The 17,667-nt window shown below is 34.9% G+C and overlaps 1 protein-coding gene across 1 annotated transcript in view; it reads left to right on the top strand.

Annotated features, from left to right (window-relative positions):
* The window catches only part of LOC150089632 (kinetochore protein NDC80 homolog), a 110,606-nt gene that overhangs the window by 20,827 nt on the left and 72,112 nt on the right, over positions 1 to 17,667 (top strand). Inside the window, exons 3-4 of the mRNA XM_090390058.1 lie at positions 884 to 1,022; positions 17,037 to 17,123. Coding sequence (XP_090246184.1) covers positions 884 to 1,022; positions 17,037 to 17,123 — 226 coding nt within the window. The remainder of the gene's footprint in view (positions 1 to 883; positions 1,023 to 17,036; positions 17,124 to 17,667) is intronic.

The raw sequence follows: 17,667 nt of genomic DNA, 5'->3' as shown, positions 1-17,667 counted from the left end.
AACAATTTAACAATTCCTCATAGCATTGCTGAGTGTAAAAGAATATTTAGCAAGTTGAATTACAAACTGAATTCAGGTCTTCTCTTTCTATTAGTTTTGGAAATACCCTTGACAGTGAAGTCTAGACAGCACGGCTATTGTAATGAACAAAACTTTGACTCAACAGTTCCTAAGAGTGCAAAGTCTGCAACAGTATCTTTCTCGAAGAAATCTAAATCAGTTGTCTAATAGAATATCCAAAGAAATTCACAGACAGAACAATGTTAGATAAATAAGCTAATGTTTAAATGAATACGGACCTGCAAACAATCCTATGTATTTTATATAAAATGTGTATGTTATCTTCTCAGTGAAATTTAATTTATAATGCAGCATGGACTTTAAAAACCTCTTACTTTTTCGAAATAATCTCCTCGTTTAATCCTGTTTTTTTGTGAAGCATCCCTGCTTTTTTGCAAAAAGAATTCTTGTTTATGCCTGTTTTGGCCTAAAAGCTCCCTGTTCTCCTACTTACAAATGCCCGATCTCTATCTTTTTGAAAGTCAAAACGTGGCAACGGTGTTAATTGTTGTTAACTATATCATCATTCCCAAACCATATCTTAATTATTTATTATTAGTTTGGAAGAAATATTTCAGCTCATCAGTACTGAAAGTTTACTTGATTCCAATTTCTAAATGTTAGCATGTATGTTTTTAATTGCTGTTCTCTAAATTGTAATTAATAGCTGATTATACTCTTAATGTTATACCTTTTCTCTCCAGATAGTTGTCTTGGAGTCAAAAACTTTGCTTATTTACAAAATGCAAGGGTGTAGTGTATGCCTAGCATTTTGTAAATGCTAGGCATACACTGATCTATTTCTTTATTTCACTTTTTATAGAGATTCTCTTGGATTTGCTCCAAATGTTGGGAATAGTCTTAGAAGCAGTCTTGTACAAGAAACAAAAAGGCCATTGAAGGATCCTCGGCCCTTAGGAAATAAAATGTATCAAAACAAATGTCACCAGCGACTTCTAGAGGTATATCTGTAATTTTTTGTTTTGTGAAACAGTTAATATGATAAAAGTTTTAGTATGGTAGGGGTATTTTTGGATTGCAACACACAGAAGTTGTTCCAACAATCGATAAAGTAGTGTCATGTTTCATTTATATTTTACCTAAATTTCCAGGATCAAATTTGTTAAAAATATCTGAATATTAAATATAAAATTTTTTTTATTCATTTTGTAAATTATGGCTAGAATTATTTTTTTACCCTATAGGTGGCATTTGATTGTACATGTGCAAAGGTTTATTTTATTTGTTGATGATGTTAATTTGTATCATTGGTGATATAGAAAAGTGTTCCTAATGCTGGCTGTTACAGTGAAATAGGCAATTTGGTATGTCATCTGAACAGATATCAGGTGTGATCTGCTATATAGATGCAAACAGGCTGGTCATTTTGGCATGTAATTGTCATATTAAGGGTTTTCAGCTACAAAAACCCTTAATATGACATCATGCATCATGTTCCTGACACTTAGCTTTAATCTTTTTGGAAAGTGGAGATTATAAGGCTTCTTCCATATCCATTATACTGTGAGATTTCTCTCATACCTGATAACAGCAAAGGAAAATTGTGTATGGACTTATTGGGTGGAGCAGTGTTGCTTAGTTCATTGGAACTGGAATTGGACTCATTGTCTGCAATTCTGCCCATACATGATAGGGATTATATGTGAAAGCCTTGTGGAGGCTTTCAGCATATATAATTACTCAAGACTTGAAGGACTCTGCAAGGCTTTTGGGAGAAATTTTTATCAGTTGGCCTGCACTTGTAGGTAGAAGGAATATGTTTTGTAGAGATGGGATACATTTAAACAAAGGTGGTGCAAGGGTTTTTGCCAGTATTATTGAGGATATCTTAAAGGTTTGGGGAAAGTGCTAGTTTGGGGGGGGGACAAAGGTAATATAGATACCTTTGTTTATCTGATAATATTGGTCAAAGTAATGCTTGCTCATGCCTCAAGAGTTCTTGTTTGTTACCCCAGCAGAACATATTGGCAAGTTGTTCTGAGGGCAGAAACTTTTCAAATGAATGGGTAGCAAATGCCAGAGAACGAGCTTAAATAACTTTAAGGGGTGTGTCAGGGTAGTTTGTGAGAACCGGGATTTCTTTCTATTTATATATTTTATCCATATGGTTATGTGTTGTTATACCCTGTACTTTGGAACCTAAAATAGGTAGTTGTTTATTGTTTCAATTTTTAAACAAACTGGTGCCTCACTCCTCCAAAGTTCACAAGCTACCTGACAACTAATTTTGTTCTTTCTGTCACAGAAGATTCTGGGCACTGAGGTTATATTTATTTCCCTTGTACAGATTAAGATTGATGAATTTTTTCCCCCTTTTTTGAGGGTAGTGAACATTTCTCTTAGAATAATGAGGCACTTATTTAAAATTCTAAACGTAACAAAGGTTTATTTCAATGTCAAAGTTTACACAGCATTATCTCATTTAATGCTAAGAAATATTATCACCACCTGCCTTCTAAAAATTGTACAACACTACTTTTAATTAAGGTTACCTTTAGGATCAATAGAAGCTTTCCTTCTACCTTCTTTATACATACTCATTGTACATATTTATATTGATCTCTTTTTTTTATACAACATATTTCTTTTAACAGTTTCAGCCTATACTATTCTCTGAAAACAATCCTTTAAGTCTTACAAAAAAAATTCTATTCCTGAATCCAGTTATCAATTAACTATCTACCCTTTTTTTCCCTTAAAAATTTTTTTGTTACAAACATATAAAACTTAGGGATAAATATATATTATTCCTAATGCACTTATACATAATCATGAGCATCTACTTCAGGCCCGGGCAAACTACGGCTTGCGGGCCGCATGCGCCCCGCAAGCTTTAATTGTATTTTCGAAAAACAGTTTACTTATTTTATGCCTTTTGCGACGCCTTTTTGAAAAATAAATTGTATATGTAATACATTATACAATTTGTCGACTTGTAAATTGTTTTATCATCTCTGTATTGTTCAAATTGAGATAGAATTTGAAATTGTGCGCGAATCTGAGCGAGCCAACGGGCGCTTTTATAACGGTATAATTTGCGATTATAAACTAACCCGCAAAACTACGGTAACAGACAACCGATGATGGTAGGAATAGGATGGGACTGCTGACCTGCCGCAGTTCCAATCTGTATTCTATGATGGTCATCCCACAGTTAGTTTTTTTGCTTTATCTTCGGTTATCATCTTGGTGCCAGTAGCGATAAAAATAATATTTACGCCCTTTTAAAAATGAATGAAAAACCAAAAATTCAACAAGAGCATTGTGTCTTCAATGAAGAGTGGAACACAAAATATTTTTTTTTGCTAACATAAATAATGCGATTATTTGTCTCATCTGCCGGGAGAGTGTCTCAGTGTTCAAAGAGTACAACATTAAAAGACATTTCACCTAAACATTCCGAATATGGTACTAATTTAACTCCGAAAGCAAGAAAGAAAACTGCTGATGGATTGATTCAAAATTTATCTAGACAAAAAAATGTGTTTAGCGGCTAACTAAGGAACAAGAAGCTACTGTAGAGGCAAGTTTTGTTATTTCTCATATAATTGCGAAAAGCAACGAGCCTTTTTGTGATGGGACTATATTAAAGAATGTATGACTAAAGCTTGTGGAATTATGTCCTGACATTAAACACAAATTTGAGAATATAAGTTTATCTCAGCAAACCGTAGTAAGAAGAATTGAATGTATCGATACAAATTTGAATGAGCAATTATTATCAGTATTAGAATCCATAACATGGTACTCGATAGCTCTCGGCGAAAGTAACGACCAAAAGAATACTGCGCAGTTATTAATTTTCATACGTGGATGTACCTCTAATTTTGAAATTATTGAAGAGCTTCTTTCAATGGAATCTCTTAAAGACCAAACAACGGGAGCTGATATATTTGAAAAAGTTGAAAAATGCTTAACAAGATATAATTTACAATGGAACAAAATGGTAAGCATAACAACTGATGGAGCACCAAGTTTGACAGGTAAAAATGTTGGAGCATTAAAGAAAATTCCGGATAAAATTTGTGAAAATTATCCTGATTATAATTTAATTACAATTCATTGTATTATACATCAACAAGTATTATGTGAAAATGTGTTAAAAGTTGAACATCACATCTTGCATTATTAAACTAGTAAATTTAATACGATTGAGGGGCCTGAAACATAGACAATTCGTTAATTTCTTCAAGATTGAATCCGAGTACACAGATATTCCTTTTCATAGCCAAATTCGATGGCTTAGCTTAGGAAAAGTTCTTTGGCGAGTATGGGATCTTAAAGATGACATCGTTCTATTTCTAAAACTGAAAAATATTATGGACTTCCCGAATTAACTGATAATAAATGGATTTGTGATTTTGCGTTTACCCTGGACATCGTGACACACTTAAATACTTTCAACACCGTGTTACAAGGGAAAAATTTATACACCCATGATATGGTAAAAAGTTTGAATAGATTTCAATTAAAACTCCAATTGTTCTTTCGACATTTATTGATTAACAAGGCAGACCACTTTCCAACCATGAAGTTGCTGAAGATTCCAGAAAATAAATTCGAAAAATATTGTGAAATTATCAACGCTTTAAATGACGACTTTTCACAAAGATTTGGCGACTTCTGAAAAATTGAGACAAGTTTGGCGATAGTGCGCGACCCATTTTCTATAGAAATTGATAGTGCACCGAGTGAACTACAACAACTCAGATTATAGATCTAAAGTGTGATACCGTTGTGAGGAAATCTGTAAATTTTACAATACTCTTAATTTGGACAAATTCGGCGAACTTAAAGATTTTTCCCGAAAAATGTTGGTTATTTTTGGATCAACCTACATATGTGAACAAACATTTTCCATCATGAATCTAAATAAAAATTCTTTACGATCAAGCATCGCCGATGAACATTTACAAGCAGTTTTAAGAATCTCAACGCCCGAAATTAAAAAAATGTTAAAAGATGTAAAACAGTTCCATTCATCTCATTAAATTCTTGGTTGTTAGAGAATAATTTTTTTTATGTTATATTTCTTCTTCATGATAACAAATAATATATATCTAAAAATAATATTTTACATGCAGCCCGCCTTCTTTTTGAATTCCTAATGTGGCCCTTCAGCCAAAAAGTTTGCCCAGGCTTGATCTACTTTATACATTCTTCTTAATGCCTTTATATCTGAGATAAATGGTGTTTTTTCTCTCTCTCTGTCTAACCCAGTTTCTTACTATGCACATGTGTTCTAGGCTTATTTCCAGCTATAGGTCAATAAGGCTAACAAGTATCAGTCCTGAGCGAATTCTAACCATTAACCAATATAATTTTCAGGGGATTTACTTTTCTCTGCCCTTTCTTTATTTGTGCAGACATCCAACAGATGATTCCCCACTTCTTCTGGTCTTTCTACGCAGCCGTCTTCCTTGTACTTTTAAAATTTTTCATACCTATTAAGACATATTGTTCAAGGTTTAGGCCTAAATGGTTATCTAATGAACTAATGAGACTCGTAACAGAGAAGAAAAATGCATGGGATGCATATAAATTATCAAGCGACTCAGAAGCCTATGGCAGATATATGCTAGCCTGTAAACAAATATAGCAAACAAACTGAATGAGTATTTTGTATCTACATTCACACATGTGGAATTATTAAGGTTTGAAAATGGCAGAAGGTTATCAAATTGTAGCAGGATACTTAATGATTTTGTAATAACTGAGAGCAAAGTGGAGGAGAAATTGTTGAAGTTAAACCTAAGAAAAGCACCTGGAGTGGACGGGATCTATCCAGTTATATTAAGGGAGGCGGCAAAGCAACTAAGCAAACCCTTAGCCATAATTATGAGAGCATCCTTGGACTCAGGGGATGCTCCCACGGACTGGAGATGTACAAATGTATCCCCAATTCACAAAAGGGGATTGAAGGGTGACACGAGTAATTACAGACCAGTTAGTTTAACTTGTGTTCTGGGTAAAATAATGGAGTCACTGGTTAAAGATGCATTGCAGGATCATCTAGACAAGACTGCAGCAATAGTTCAGACACAGCATGGGTTTGTTAAGGGAAAGTCTGGTCTGACAAATTTGATTGGCTATTATGATGTGGTTACAAAGGAACTGGATGCAACAAATTTGGATTTCAGGAAAGCTTTTGACACTGTTGCGCATGAAAGACTATTGTACAAATTGGAGCAGAATGGTATTAAGGTTAAGTTGCTACAATGGATAAAAGGATGGTTAAGTGAAAAGGATGGTTAGGTGGTAATCAATGGGTGCTGCTCTTTGTGGACTAATGTTATTAGTGGAGTCCCACAGGGTTCGGTGTTGGGTCCACTATTGTTTTGTATATTTATCAATGATATTGATGAAGGTATATCAGGCTTAATGTTGAAGTTTGCAGATGATACAAAGGTTGGCAGGGTTATTAATGACAGTAATGGCAGTGTGCTACTGCAACAGGATCTAGAAGTGGCAACTGAAGTTTAACCTTGACAAATGCAAAGTACTGCATATGGGTAGGAGTAACCCCAGAGAAATGTACCAACTGTGTGGTACTACACTTAAGGTGGTAGAAAATGAAAAAGACCTGGGAGTAAATATGCAGTCAGACAAGAAGTTTTCTGAGCAATGCAGACAGGCTGCCAGGGCAGGTCGTGGGTTTTTGTCAATGATATATAGGAATTTTGCTAGCAGGGAAAAGGAGGTGAATGTCGCTCTGTATAAGGCAATGGTCAGACCACGCCTTGAGTAATGCGTACAGGTCTGGAGGCCTCATTTTAGGAAGGATGTAGATTTACTTGAGCGTGTACAGAGAAGGGCAACAAGATTGTGAGGGAAATGAAGGGATCCTCTTACCAAGAGAGGCTTAAGTTCTGCAAATTGCAGTGGCTGGAGACTAGACACCTGCATGGTGATCTGATTGAGGTGTATAAGGCCTTGAATGGGTTGAGCACGCTGAATTCTGATGGGATCCTTCCACTTGTTCAGATTAAAAACCTAAGGGGGCATAAATTCAAATTAAGAAAGGACAGATGTAGAATAGATGTGCGGAAATTTGCCTTTAGCCAGCAGGTGGTTAATTGCTGGAACAAACTTCCATCTGTCGTTGTGGAAGTTGATAGGTTGAATAAATTTAAGGAGGAACTGGACAGGCATTTGGAGGGAATGGTGTGACTTTTTTTTCTTTTTTTTTTTTTTTTTTTCTTTGGCTGATGCTGCATAAGCTCATACACTTGCTTTCTTGCATCACATTCCACTATTACTACTACTACTACTACTACTTGGCTTACGGAATTTTCAGTCATTCCTTTCCTAGGTTCTCCTTTAAAGAAACCGATGGTGATGATTTGCATCCATTTATCTTTTATTTTCTTATTATGAAGAGGCTCGGGCTTCTTAGGCATTCAGCAGGCTATTCACCAGGCTAACATTTCAATTTCCAGCTACTATCTTCACTCCTCCAAATGTTCACATTAAACACAGGCACTTCTACATACCATTCCTTTCTGACACGAAATGACAACCTTCATTTCTCGACACCACTCACCAACAAAAACCCTTTTTCTTTTTCCATTCTCCCATACCAAATTCTTCCCATGCTCCCGCCTTTTTTCTTAACCCATCACCTTCTCTTCCAGCATCTCTTCTCTAATTTGTCCTTCATCTCAAAACTTTGTTTCCGTCATGTGCTATATGGTTGGGCATCCTTCCACCCGAAGTAAAAAGGTTGCAGAGCCACTTCCTTCTGGAACTTTCCCTGAACCACACTTTCCCTTAATCCGGTTTGTTATGCCCGTAGTCAGAAACAGATGCCCTTCTGTTTTTCAAATGCATTCTAGAGTCAGTTTCATTATAGGTACCAGAAGCTTAAGTTACCTTCCATTACCAGTGTCACAATCCATTCCTCTACTCATGCACATACCAGGATTAATGGATAATTTGGGAAAGTGACTTTATTCCTTTCTCCATATCTTTCCAGCCATTACCCGCATTCCTAACCATTATATTTTTAGAAATCAAACTTACCATCCATTGTCACCTTCCAATTGTTCTGTACTTGCTCAAATTGGCATAACTAATCAGCAGTCTATTTTAGATGAATATCTGTGCGGATTTAGGTGCAAAAGCACTTAGCTTACCCTATCTTAGGTTCTTTGTAGCCAACTACAAAGAAGAATTAGAGAAATTAGTTAGAAGAAAAAAAAATTTTTTTCTAACTAATAAAATTAATATTATTCCTTTTATTTATTCTTGTAAGACTTGGGATCTTACAAGTTAACTATACAAGAACACTAAGTCTTAATTGGTTATACAGTAATGTCAGAAGTGTCATCAGTAAAATGAGTGAATTAGAACTGCTGGTTAGGACAAGTAATGCTGACAATACGTCTTATGGAAATGTGGTGCCACCTGGAAATAGGGGATAATGAGTTTCAGCACAGTATGTACAATGTATTTAGGAAAGATGGGACAGATAGAAGGGATGGTGGTGGTATCATGCTTTTTATCAAAAGCAGCCTGAGCACGATGAAAGCTTTCCCGAATTCAGGCATTTCACATGCTAGCATAGAATCTGTATGGTGTAAGATAGTTGGAAGTGATGGTATAATGAGAATGGATGTAATCTACAGGCCAGATGTTTGTGAAGATTATGATGAGAGCCTCTACATGTAAATAGAATGGGCAAGTAAGCATGAATATCTTATTATGGGTGATTTTATTGCCTCTAATTGATTGAGCAAATGGGAAGGAAACTCCACATGGGGGACAAAATTTTTAAATCAGCTAAATGATTGTTATTTGTACCAACATGTCAGGGAAAGTACTAGAGAAAAGAATATTCTAGACCTGATCATCACCCATGAACCAGATGACATAATAACACTGACAGTACCAGGAACCAGTAGCTGGAAGTGATTACAGAGTTCTACAGTGGATGAAGAGAGAAGCAGCGGTAGTTAAAGGCAAAGGAATGGATTATAATTTCAGGAAAGGAAATTACGACAGTTTAAAGCACTACATGGTCTCAATTAACTGGATAGATATCTCACAGAGAGAATACAACTGAATTATGATATACCTTTAAAACATTAATCACAGAAGCCTTGAATGTGCATATACCATTCAAAAAATTCTTTGCAAGGAGAATTCCAAGTTGGATGAATAATGAAGTTGCCAGATTACTTGAGCAGAAAAAGATGACTTAGAAAAGTTACAGAGCAGTAAAAAGTATCGAAGCCTATAACAGCTACAAAGTGCCACAAAAAAGGGTTAGGCTGGCAAAGAGAACAAAGAGTGGGGATAAAGTTATGTGGCAGAGGTTATGGTCAGCATTGTTTCTCATGACCTTTGGTGGTTGTGTGGGGACTCATGGATGGCAATGCCTACCTTAGCATTTTGGTCATTTTCATGTTGTTTTTGTGATTTGGAAATTCTTTGGTATAGACTCAAGTTTGTTTCATAAAAATAATGTCCCATGCTATAGTTCTGTACTGTTCAAGAATGGGTCATGGACATGAAAGTACAAAAATTTGAATGGTAATACAGAATCCTGATTTGAACTCTGTGTAACACCTATGTGAGGAACTGGAACATTGAGTGAAGGCCAGACCAACATGTTGCACATTGATAATTTATTTGGTCATTGTTCTGCAGGAGGAATGAAGGACCATGCCTGCTGGGTTCTATTCTTCATTGGTGGAAAGTCTACCCTGGAGGGTAGATTGTGTCATAGTGGCCAAAGGGACTGATACTAATAAAATAACCAGCAATGTCAGTGCAAAAGTGATGTGTCCACATACTTTTTGGAGGGTAGTGCATTTGTGAAAATAGAAAGTATCAATGATTTGCATTAAATGCTTAATTTTTTAGCATGCCAAATTATAGATAATGTTAAATTTGCATTACCTATAATTATGCAACATTAAATGCATAATTAATGACTCACTTTTGTAAGTTGAACCAGCTTTATATAATTAAAACTGTTGAACTGAATCAATAAAATATCTAAACTAGTACTAGACAAACTTTCCTCAGTCTGTGGTCATAAAAATTTTATAAATTTATGTGAGCCAGTTTAAAAGTTGTGATTTTTGTTTACGAATCTTCAAAAATAGGAATGAAGAGCAGATTTTGAAAATTTATGTTTTTTACCTGATTGAAGATTTCAATGAAGGAGAAATACATTTCACCACAATGTAAAATCCCACAGAATTCCAGTTATCGGTATTATCGCAAATGCAATAAGATCGAGTTTACTACCCTTTTATAATTAGATTGCACTAACAGAAAAGCTCAATAAACAGGAAAGTGTAAATTGTTTTTATTGTTTTATGGTCGTGATCTCCAGAAATGTGCTTTAGAAAAATATTACAAAGGCATTCAAAACTGATTCTTGTAACCAAACATAGAAATAAATGATGGTGTGTTTGTCCAGTTATTTTTGAAACAACATCCTCATTCGGAACCCCCTTCATCAGTTATCCTATGTTAGCTGTTCAGACAGAATCTTTTTGTGGTTCACGCAACATAAAGTGTTTTAATCGGTAAGCATCGCTTTTGCTGATTTAATATTTCTTGTCTATATAAAGTGTTGTTTAGTTAGTGCCTAAAATGAAGAAAGCTACAACAAAAAAAAAGTTTTAAATTTAGAGGAAAAATTAAAAATCGTTAAGAAGTTAGAAAATAGTGAAAAGGTTGTGATATTGGCCAAGAAATACAGCATAAATGAATCTAGCATTCGACGAATTAGGGAAAATACTGATAAAATTAAAAGTTCAGTTATCTGTTCCACATCATTGGTTGCAAAAAGCACTACAAAAGTGAGAAATCTGTTAATAGAGAAAACTGTAAAATTACTTTCCTTCTGGATCAAAAGAGAATGCCTCTTAGTTCAGATATTATTTGCACCAAAGCTCTGTAAATTTAATCACTTACAAGAAGAAGAAGCTGGTCCATCCAATGCAGACATCTTTCAGGCTAATAAGGGTTGGTTTGAAAATTTTAAAAAACCTTCGTCCTCACAATCTAAAATTAATGGGTGAAGCAGCCAGTGCAGATACGGAAGCTTCTTTGTATCTGAAAACTTTAAAGGATGTTATTGCAACTGAGGGCTATCTATCAAGTCAAATGTTTAATGCTGATGAGACCGGCTTATTTTAGAAGCATATGCCAAGCCGAACATTCATTTCAAAAGAAGAGAAAACTACCTCAGGTTTCAAAGCTGCAAAAGATAGGTTAACACTTTTGTAATGTGGCAATGTAAAGGGTGACTTTAAGTGTAAACTGCTTTTAATTTATACATCAGAAAATCCTTGTGCTTTTAAAGGAATACCAAAAACTCCTTAACAGTTCATTGGAAATCGAGCAAAAAAGCCTGGATGACAGTCAAAATCTTCGAGGATTGATTTTTAGATTGCTTTTGTGTTGAAACAAAAAGATATTGCCTGAAGAAGAACATAGCATTCAAAATCTTGCTCATTCTTGACAATGCGCCCAGTCCTGCACATTTGTCTGATCTGCACTCAAATGTGAAAGTTACCTTTCTTCCAGCAAATACAAGTTTGTTAATTCAGCTGATGAACCAAGGTGTTTTAGCTTCCTTTAAACTCTATTACCTAAGATCTTTTTTACAATTGGTAGAAGCTACTGATGGAATAGGCAGTCTTTCAATTTGAGATTATTGGTGGAATTATAACATTTTTGTTGCTGTAAAAAATATTGAATTTGTGTGGGGGTGAAGTTAAGAACCCAACAATGAATGCAGTGTGGAAAAAGCTATGGCCACAAAGCTGCACTAAAGAAGCCACGGCCGAAATGCTGGAAGTAGTTGAGATTGTGAGAATTGGCAAAATTATTAGCGGAGGGGGATTTGAAGAACTGGAACCAGCAGATATCACAGAAGTCCTTGAATTTCATAGAGAACAATTATTAGTGGACAATATTTTTTTACAATGTGAAGAAGAAGATAACAAAAATGATAAAAACGTAAAGATGCACAAAAATTTGACCACGAAAAGTTGCAAATCAGCTTAGCCAAGAAGCTCTGGATATGAATCCTAATTTGGAGAGGGGTTTAAATTTTCACAGAACTTTATCATTAGCTTTAGTTCCTTATGAAGAAATTTATAGAGAAAAACAGCATGCTTCTAAGCAAACAATTTTAACTAATTTTTTTCGAAAAGTGCCAGATGCTGTTGCAAGTTTATCACAGGAAAACAGCGACGAAGAAGCAGTGAATTTTGATTAAAAACCTAGAGGTTAAGTATTAGCAAGATTAATTTTATGGACATGTTGCTAATTTTTTCTTTTCTTACTGAATGAAGAAAATTTTTTTTCAATTTAATTTTTTTTTTTTTTGTGTACAGGTACGGAACCCTCATTACGTCATATAAACTACGTTTCGCATTGTGCGGATTTCGACTGCACGGTGTTTTCCCAGAATGTAACCCCCACGCAAATGGGGGGATGACTACTTTTTAAAATACTGAATAGTTTTAAAAATGCAAGTGACACTAATCAGACTATATTGTAAATTGGTTCCTGCTATAAATTTTCTTAACATCTAGACAAGACTGCAGCAATAATTCAGACACAGCATGGGTTTGTTAAGGGAAAGTCTTGTCTGACAAATTTGATAGGATATTATGATGTGGTTATCAAGGAACTGGATGCAAAAAATAATTTTGATATCATATATTTGGATTTCAGGAAAGCTTTTGACACTGTTGCGCATGGAAGACTATTGTACAAATTGGAGCAGAATGGTATTAAGGGTAAGTTGCTACAATGGATAAAAGGATGGTTAAGTGGGAGAAGACAGAGGGTGGTAATCAATGGGTGCTTCTCTTCGTGGACTAATGTTATTAGTGGAGTCCCACAGGGTTTGGTGTTGGGTCCACTATTGGTTTGTATATTTATCAATGATATTGATGAAGGTATATCAGACTTAATGTTGAAGTTTGCAGATGATACAAAGGTTGGCAGGGTTGTTAATGACAGTAATGGCAGTGTGCTACTGCAACAAAATCTAGATAATTTGGGCAGATGGGCTAAGAAGTGGCAACTGAAGTTTAACCTTGACAAATGCAAAGTACTGCATATGGGTAGAAGTAACCCCAGAGAAATGTACCAACTGTGTGGTAATACACTTAAGGTGGTAGAAAATGAAAAAGACCTGGGAGTAATTGTGCAGTCAGATATGAAGTTTTCTGAGCAATGCAGACAGGCTGCCAGGGCAGGTCACGGGGTTTTGTCATTGATATATAGGAATTTTGCAAGCAGGGAGAAGGAGGTGATTGTCCCTCTGTATAAGGCAATGGTCAGGCCACGCCTTGAGTACTGCGTACAGGTCTGGAGGCCTCATTTTAGGAAGGATGTAGATTTACTTGAGCGTGTACAGAGAAGGGCAACACGATTGGTGAGGGGAATGAAGAGATCACCTTACCAAGAGAGCTTAAGTTCTGCAAATTGCAGTGGCTGGAGACTAGGCACCTGCACGGTGATCTGATTGAGGCACGTAAGGCTTTGAATGGGTTGAGCACGCTGAATTCTGATGGAATCCTTCCACTTGTTCAGATTACGAACCTAAGGGGGCATAAATTCAAATTAAGAAAAGACAGATATAGAATAGATGTGCTGAAATTTGCCTTTAGCCAGCGGGTGGTTAATTGCTGGAACAAACTTCCATCTGTCGTTGTGGAAGTTGACAGGTTAAATAAATTTAAGGAGGAACTGGACAGGCATTTGGAGGGAATAGTGTGAATTTTTTTTTTTTTTTTTTTTTTTTGGCTGATGCTGCATAAGCTCATACACTTGCTTTCTTGCATCACATGCCACTACTACTACTACTACTTTTGAACTAATTTTCTAAATTCCGAACTACAGTTCATATAATAAACTGCTATATTATTTTTATAATAAAATATGACAGTATTTATAGCATTTATTTATACTTTTTTTACAAAAGTATAAATAAATTGACTGAGAAGCAAATACTTACCCTATAGACCAGGGGTTGGCAAACGTTTTTTGAAAAGGGCCAGATCGTAAAATTTTTAGGCTCCTCGGGCCAGATAGCAAGCTCGAAGATATTTACATGGGTAATTCTACTCATAGAGCAACAAAAAAAAACAGGTTCAAAATCTTTTTATTAGGAAGTGATATTTTACATAATATTTATATGCATGCTGACACTTTCAAAAAAATGAATAAAATATTTCCATTTATTAATAAATGTATTATAGAACTGGTTAAATTTTGTACTAATGCGATGAATGCAATTGTTTTTTCTGAGATAATATTTCATCATACTGGAGTTCGAAGTTACTACTTCCTATCATTAAAGTTGTTTGCAAATGGTCATCTGTTAATAATGATCTGTATTGCAATTTTACATATTTCATTTTCGAAAATATCTTTTCACATTGGTAAGTACTCCCAAATACAGATATAAATCCCCGTGCATATGATATTAATTGACCGTATTTATCTTCCGAAAGATATTTTTAGAATTGGGTTAGATCCATTTCTGTAAACCTAACCTTTAGCATATCATCATTTTGCAGATCAATCATTTTCAACTGAAGGTCTGATGGAAGCTCCTCAATTGTACAGCCAAATGGATTTTGAAATATGGAAATGTCTTTTGCACTTGCATCAAGATCCGAAAAATGCTGTTGTAACTATAGTTTAAGTTCAGAAAATATATCTGTCGCAAATTCTTTTGGGAATGGGGATTTCGCTAATATTTGAAATTTTTTACAGCATGGAAAATGGTCAAACTTGGTTAATGTAATTTGTGTTTCAAACAATGCAAATTTTTGACAATATGACTTTACGATAGAATACGTTTCACATATGAGCACTGTTTTCTCCTGTAATTTTAAGTTAAATTCGTTAAGATATCCCATGATGTCTGTAGCAAATGCTAATTTCCATAGCCATTCATTGTTAGATAATAATGGTTGTCGGCAGTTTTTCTCATTTAGGAAAATTTCTATTGCTTCTCTTAGTTCAAAAAATCTCAATAAAACTTTTCCATTGCTGAGCCATCGAACTGCTGTATGGTAGAGCAAATCGGTATATTTGGTTTCGATCTCTAATAAAAAATCACGAAACTGACGATGGTTAAGTCCACGAGAGCAAAAAAAGTTAACCGCTGACACAATTGGTTCAATAACACATGACAGATTGAGGTGTTTCCCACAAAGAGCCTGCTGGTGAATAATACAACGAATTACCAGAGGTTTTGAACATTTAGCTTCTTCACAAGCTTTAAAAATTTGTCCAACTAATCCTTTCCCCATTCCACACACATTTTTACCACCATCAGTTGTGACACATTTTAACTGATTCCATTGCAAATTGTACTGTGTTAGCGTTTTCTCGACTTCCTTGAAGATATCTTTGCCTGTAGTTGTTCCATGCAGACTATTCATAGAAGCTAATTCTTCAGTAACCTCAAACTCAGTATTGACTCCTCGAATAAACAGCAACAATTGGGCAGTATCAGTAATGTCTGTAGACTCATCAAGGGCCAACAAAAACCACTTGAAATTTTTTGCCTCGTCTTTTAATTGACTCCTGATGTGGCTCCCGATGTCCTCAACTCTTCTAACAGTTGTTCTCGCCGAAAGACTGACAGATCGAAACAAATACGTTTTCTCTGGACACATTTCTTTTGCTGCCACAAGCAAACATGATTTAATTAATTCACCATCGGTAAATGGTTTCCCTTTCTTGGCTAATAAATGAGCTATTCGTAAGCTTACTTTAGTTACTGCTTCATTATAATTTTTTATTTTAACGAATAAATTGCGTTGTGATGATGCATTACGTTTTAAACTTTCCAATTTTAGCTTCCGTTGATTTTCTGTGAGTTTTGAATATTGTGCCGCGTGCTTAGTTTGGTAACGACGACGTATATTGTACTCTTTTCGCACAGCTATTGTGTCATTACATAATAAACATAATACTTTGTCATTTATTTCTATGACAAAATAATTCACACTCCATTCAGCTTTAAAAGCACAACATTTGAAGTCCACTTTTCTCTTCATATTTGGTCTTGAGGGTGACATGGAAACAGTGGGTAATAAATAAAAGGAAAAAAAAAAAGATCGCAGAGAGCTGTGACAGACAATACCACGTGCGCCGCTACAGCAAAACTGAGAGAAATGCTGAAAACACTTGTTCTACGGTAGATGACAGAATGCGAATATGCGACACCAGTAGTGCCACGTGCAGTCATTATTCTCAACTCGACTATCGGCTGTTGCAACGTGTAATTTGATTTATTTAAAATTTTTTTCATGTAAAAAAGCAATATTAACCCGTAGGCCGGATTTGGTCTGCAGGCTGTGGTTTGCCGACCCCTGCTATAGACAATGGTGTCGAAGCTGATGGCAAATTTTTATTTTAATGGAACTTTTAAACTACTTGTCTGGTTAAAAACACACACACACACACACACACACACACATTACTATTGATAAGGACTGCAGCACCACTACAAATTTAAACAAGTGGTCAAAAACTTAAATTTATATAGAAACTAGCTTACCTTGTTAGATCAAAGAAAATGCCAGCCATTTCATTCAGTACTCCCTAACAATCTCCTTATTTAGTTTAATTGAATATGAATTTTAGTTTCTTACCTCTCTAATAACAAACAACACTTTGTGCGTATCATACTAAGAAAATTTGCATATTTTTAATGCTAAAAGAAATAACAGCCTTCAGTTGGAGGGACTTTTATGTGATAAGTATTTATAAAAAAAAAATTCATTTTGGATGAAGGTAGACACAGTTGTATGCTTTATATATAATGAATAATGAACACTTTGGCAATTTTAGAATTTAAATATATTTTATATACAAATAAGTTTGCTTTTAAGTTTATCAGATTCTTTAATCTTTGTGACATATATGATAGTTTAATTGTGACCTGAATGTTTTAGTTTTTAACAGGAAAAGGATATCCACATCATATCAGTAGCAAACTGGTTACATCTCCATCAAAGAAAGATTTCATTCATATGTTTGAGGTTTGTTGTTTTACTTTTACTTATTATATATATGATGTAATTCAAGTCATAGAGAATTTAACATTTTATGAATGAAATTGCTTTCTCTGAGGTCTAGGAAAATATATAGGAAAATTTTGATGGATTTTTCAATCTATTTTGCACTTATGCCACAGTGCTTTCCTTTATTTTTATCACTTACTTAATTTATATAATTAATTATTGCTCTTCTTTTAATATTCAACCCTAGCTTTAGTTTGATGTTTTAACTTATATGTAATCTGAAGTCTCTTTTTGTTCTTCTCTCTCTCTCTCTCTCTCTCATCAACATCAAGTTCCTAGCATGTGTTATGAAGGATAATTGTAACAGTACAGTATATTTATGTGCTGCTAAAGTAAAGATTTATAATAAGAAAAGGGGCATTGTGTTTGTGACCACTGAACTCTTCTTACCGAGTTCTAAAGTAACTTTATCACTGTTATGGGCAATTTAATAAATACAAATGAGTAAAGTAAATAATTAGCTTTTTACCATGTTCGTGTTCCCTTTCAAAAATATTCTACA

The sequence above is a fragment of the Mastigoproctus giganteus genome, chromosome 2 (genome assembly GCF_048544385.1).
Source record: "Mastigoproctus giganteus isolate SK-2022 chromosome 2, ASM4854438v1, whole genome shotgun sequence".
Taxonomy (NCBI): domain Eukaryota; kingdom Metazoa; phylum Arthropoda; class Arachnida; order Uropygi; family Thelyphonidae; genus Mastigoproctus; species Mastigoproctus giganteus.
The sequence above is the reverse complement of the archived record's forward strand: the minus strand, read 5'-3'. Positions and strand labels throughout refer to the sequence as shown.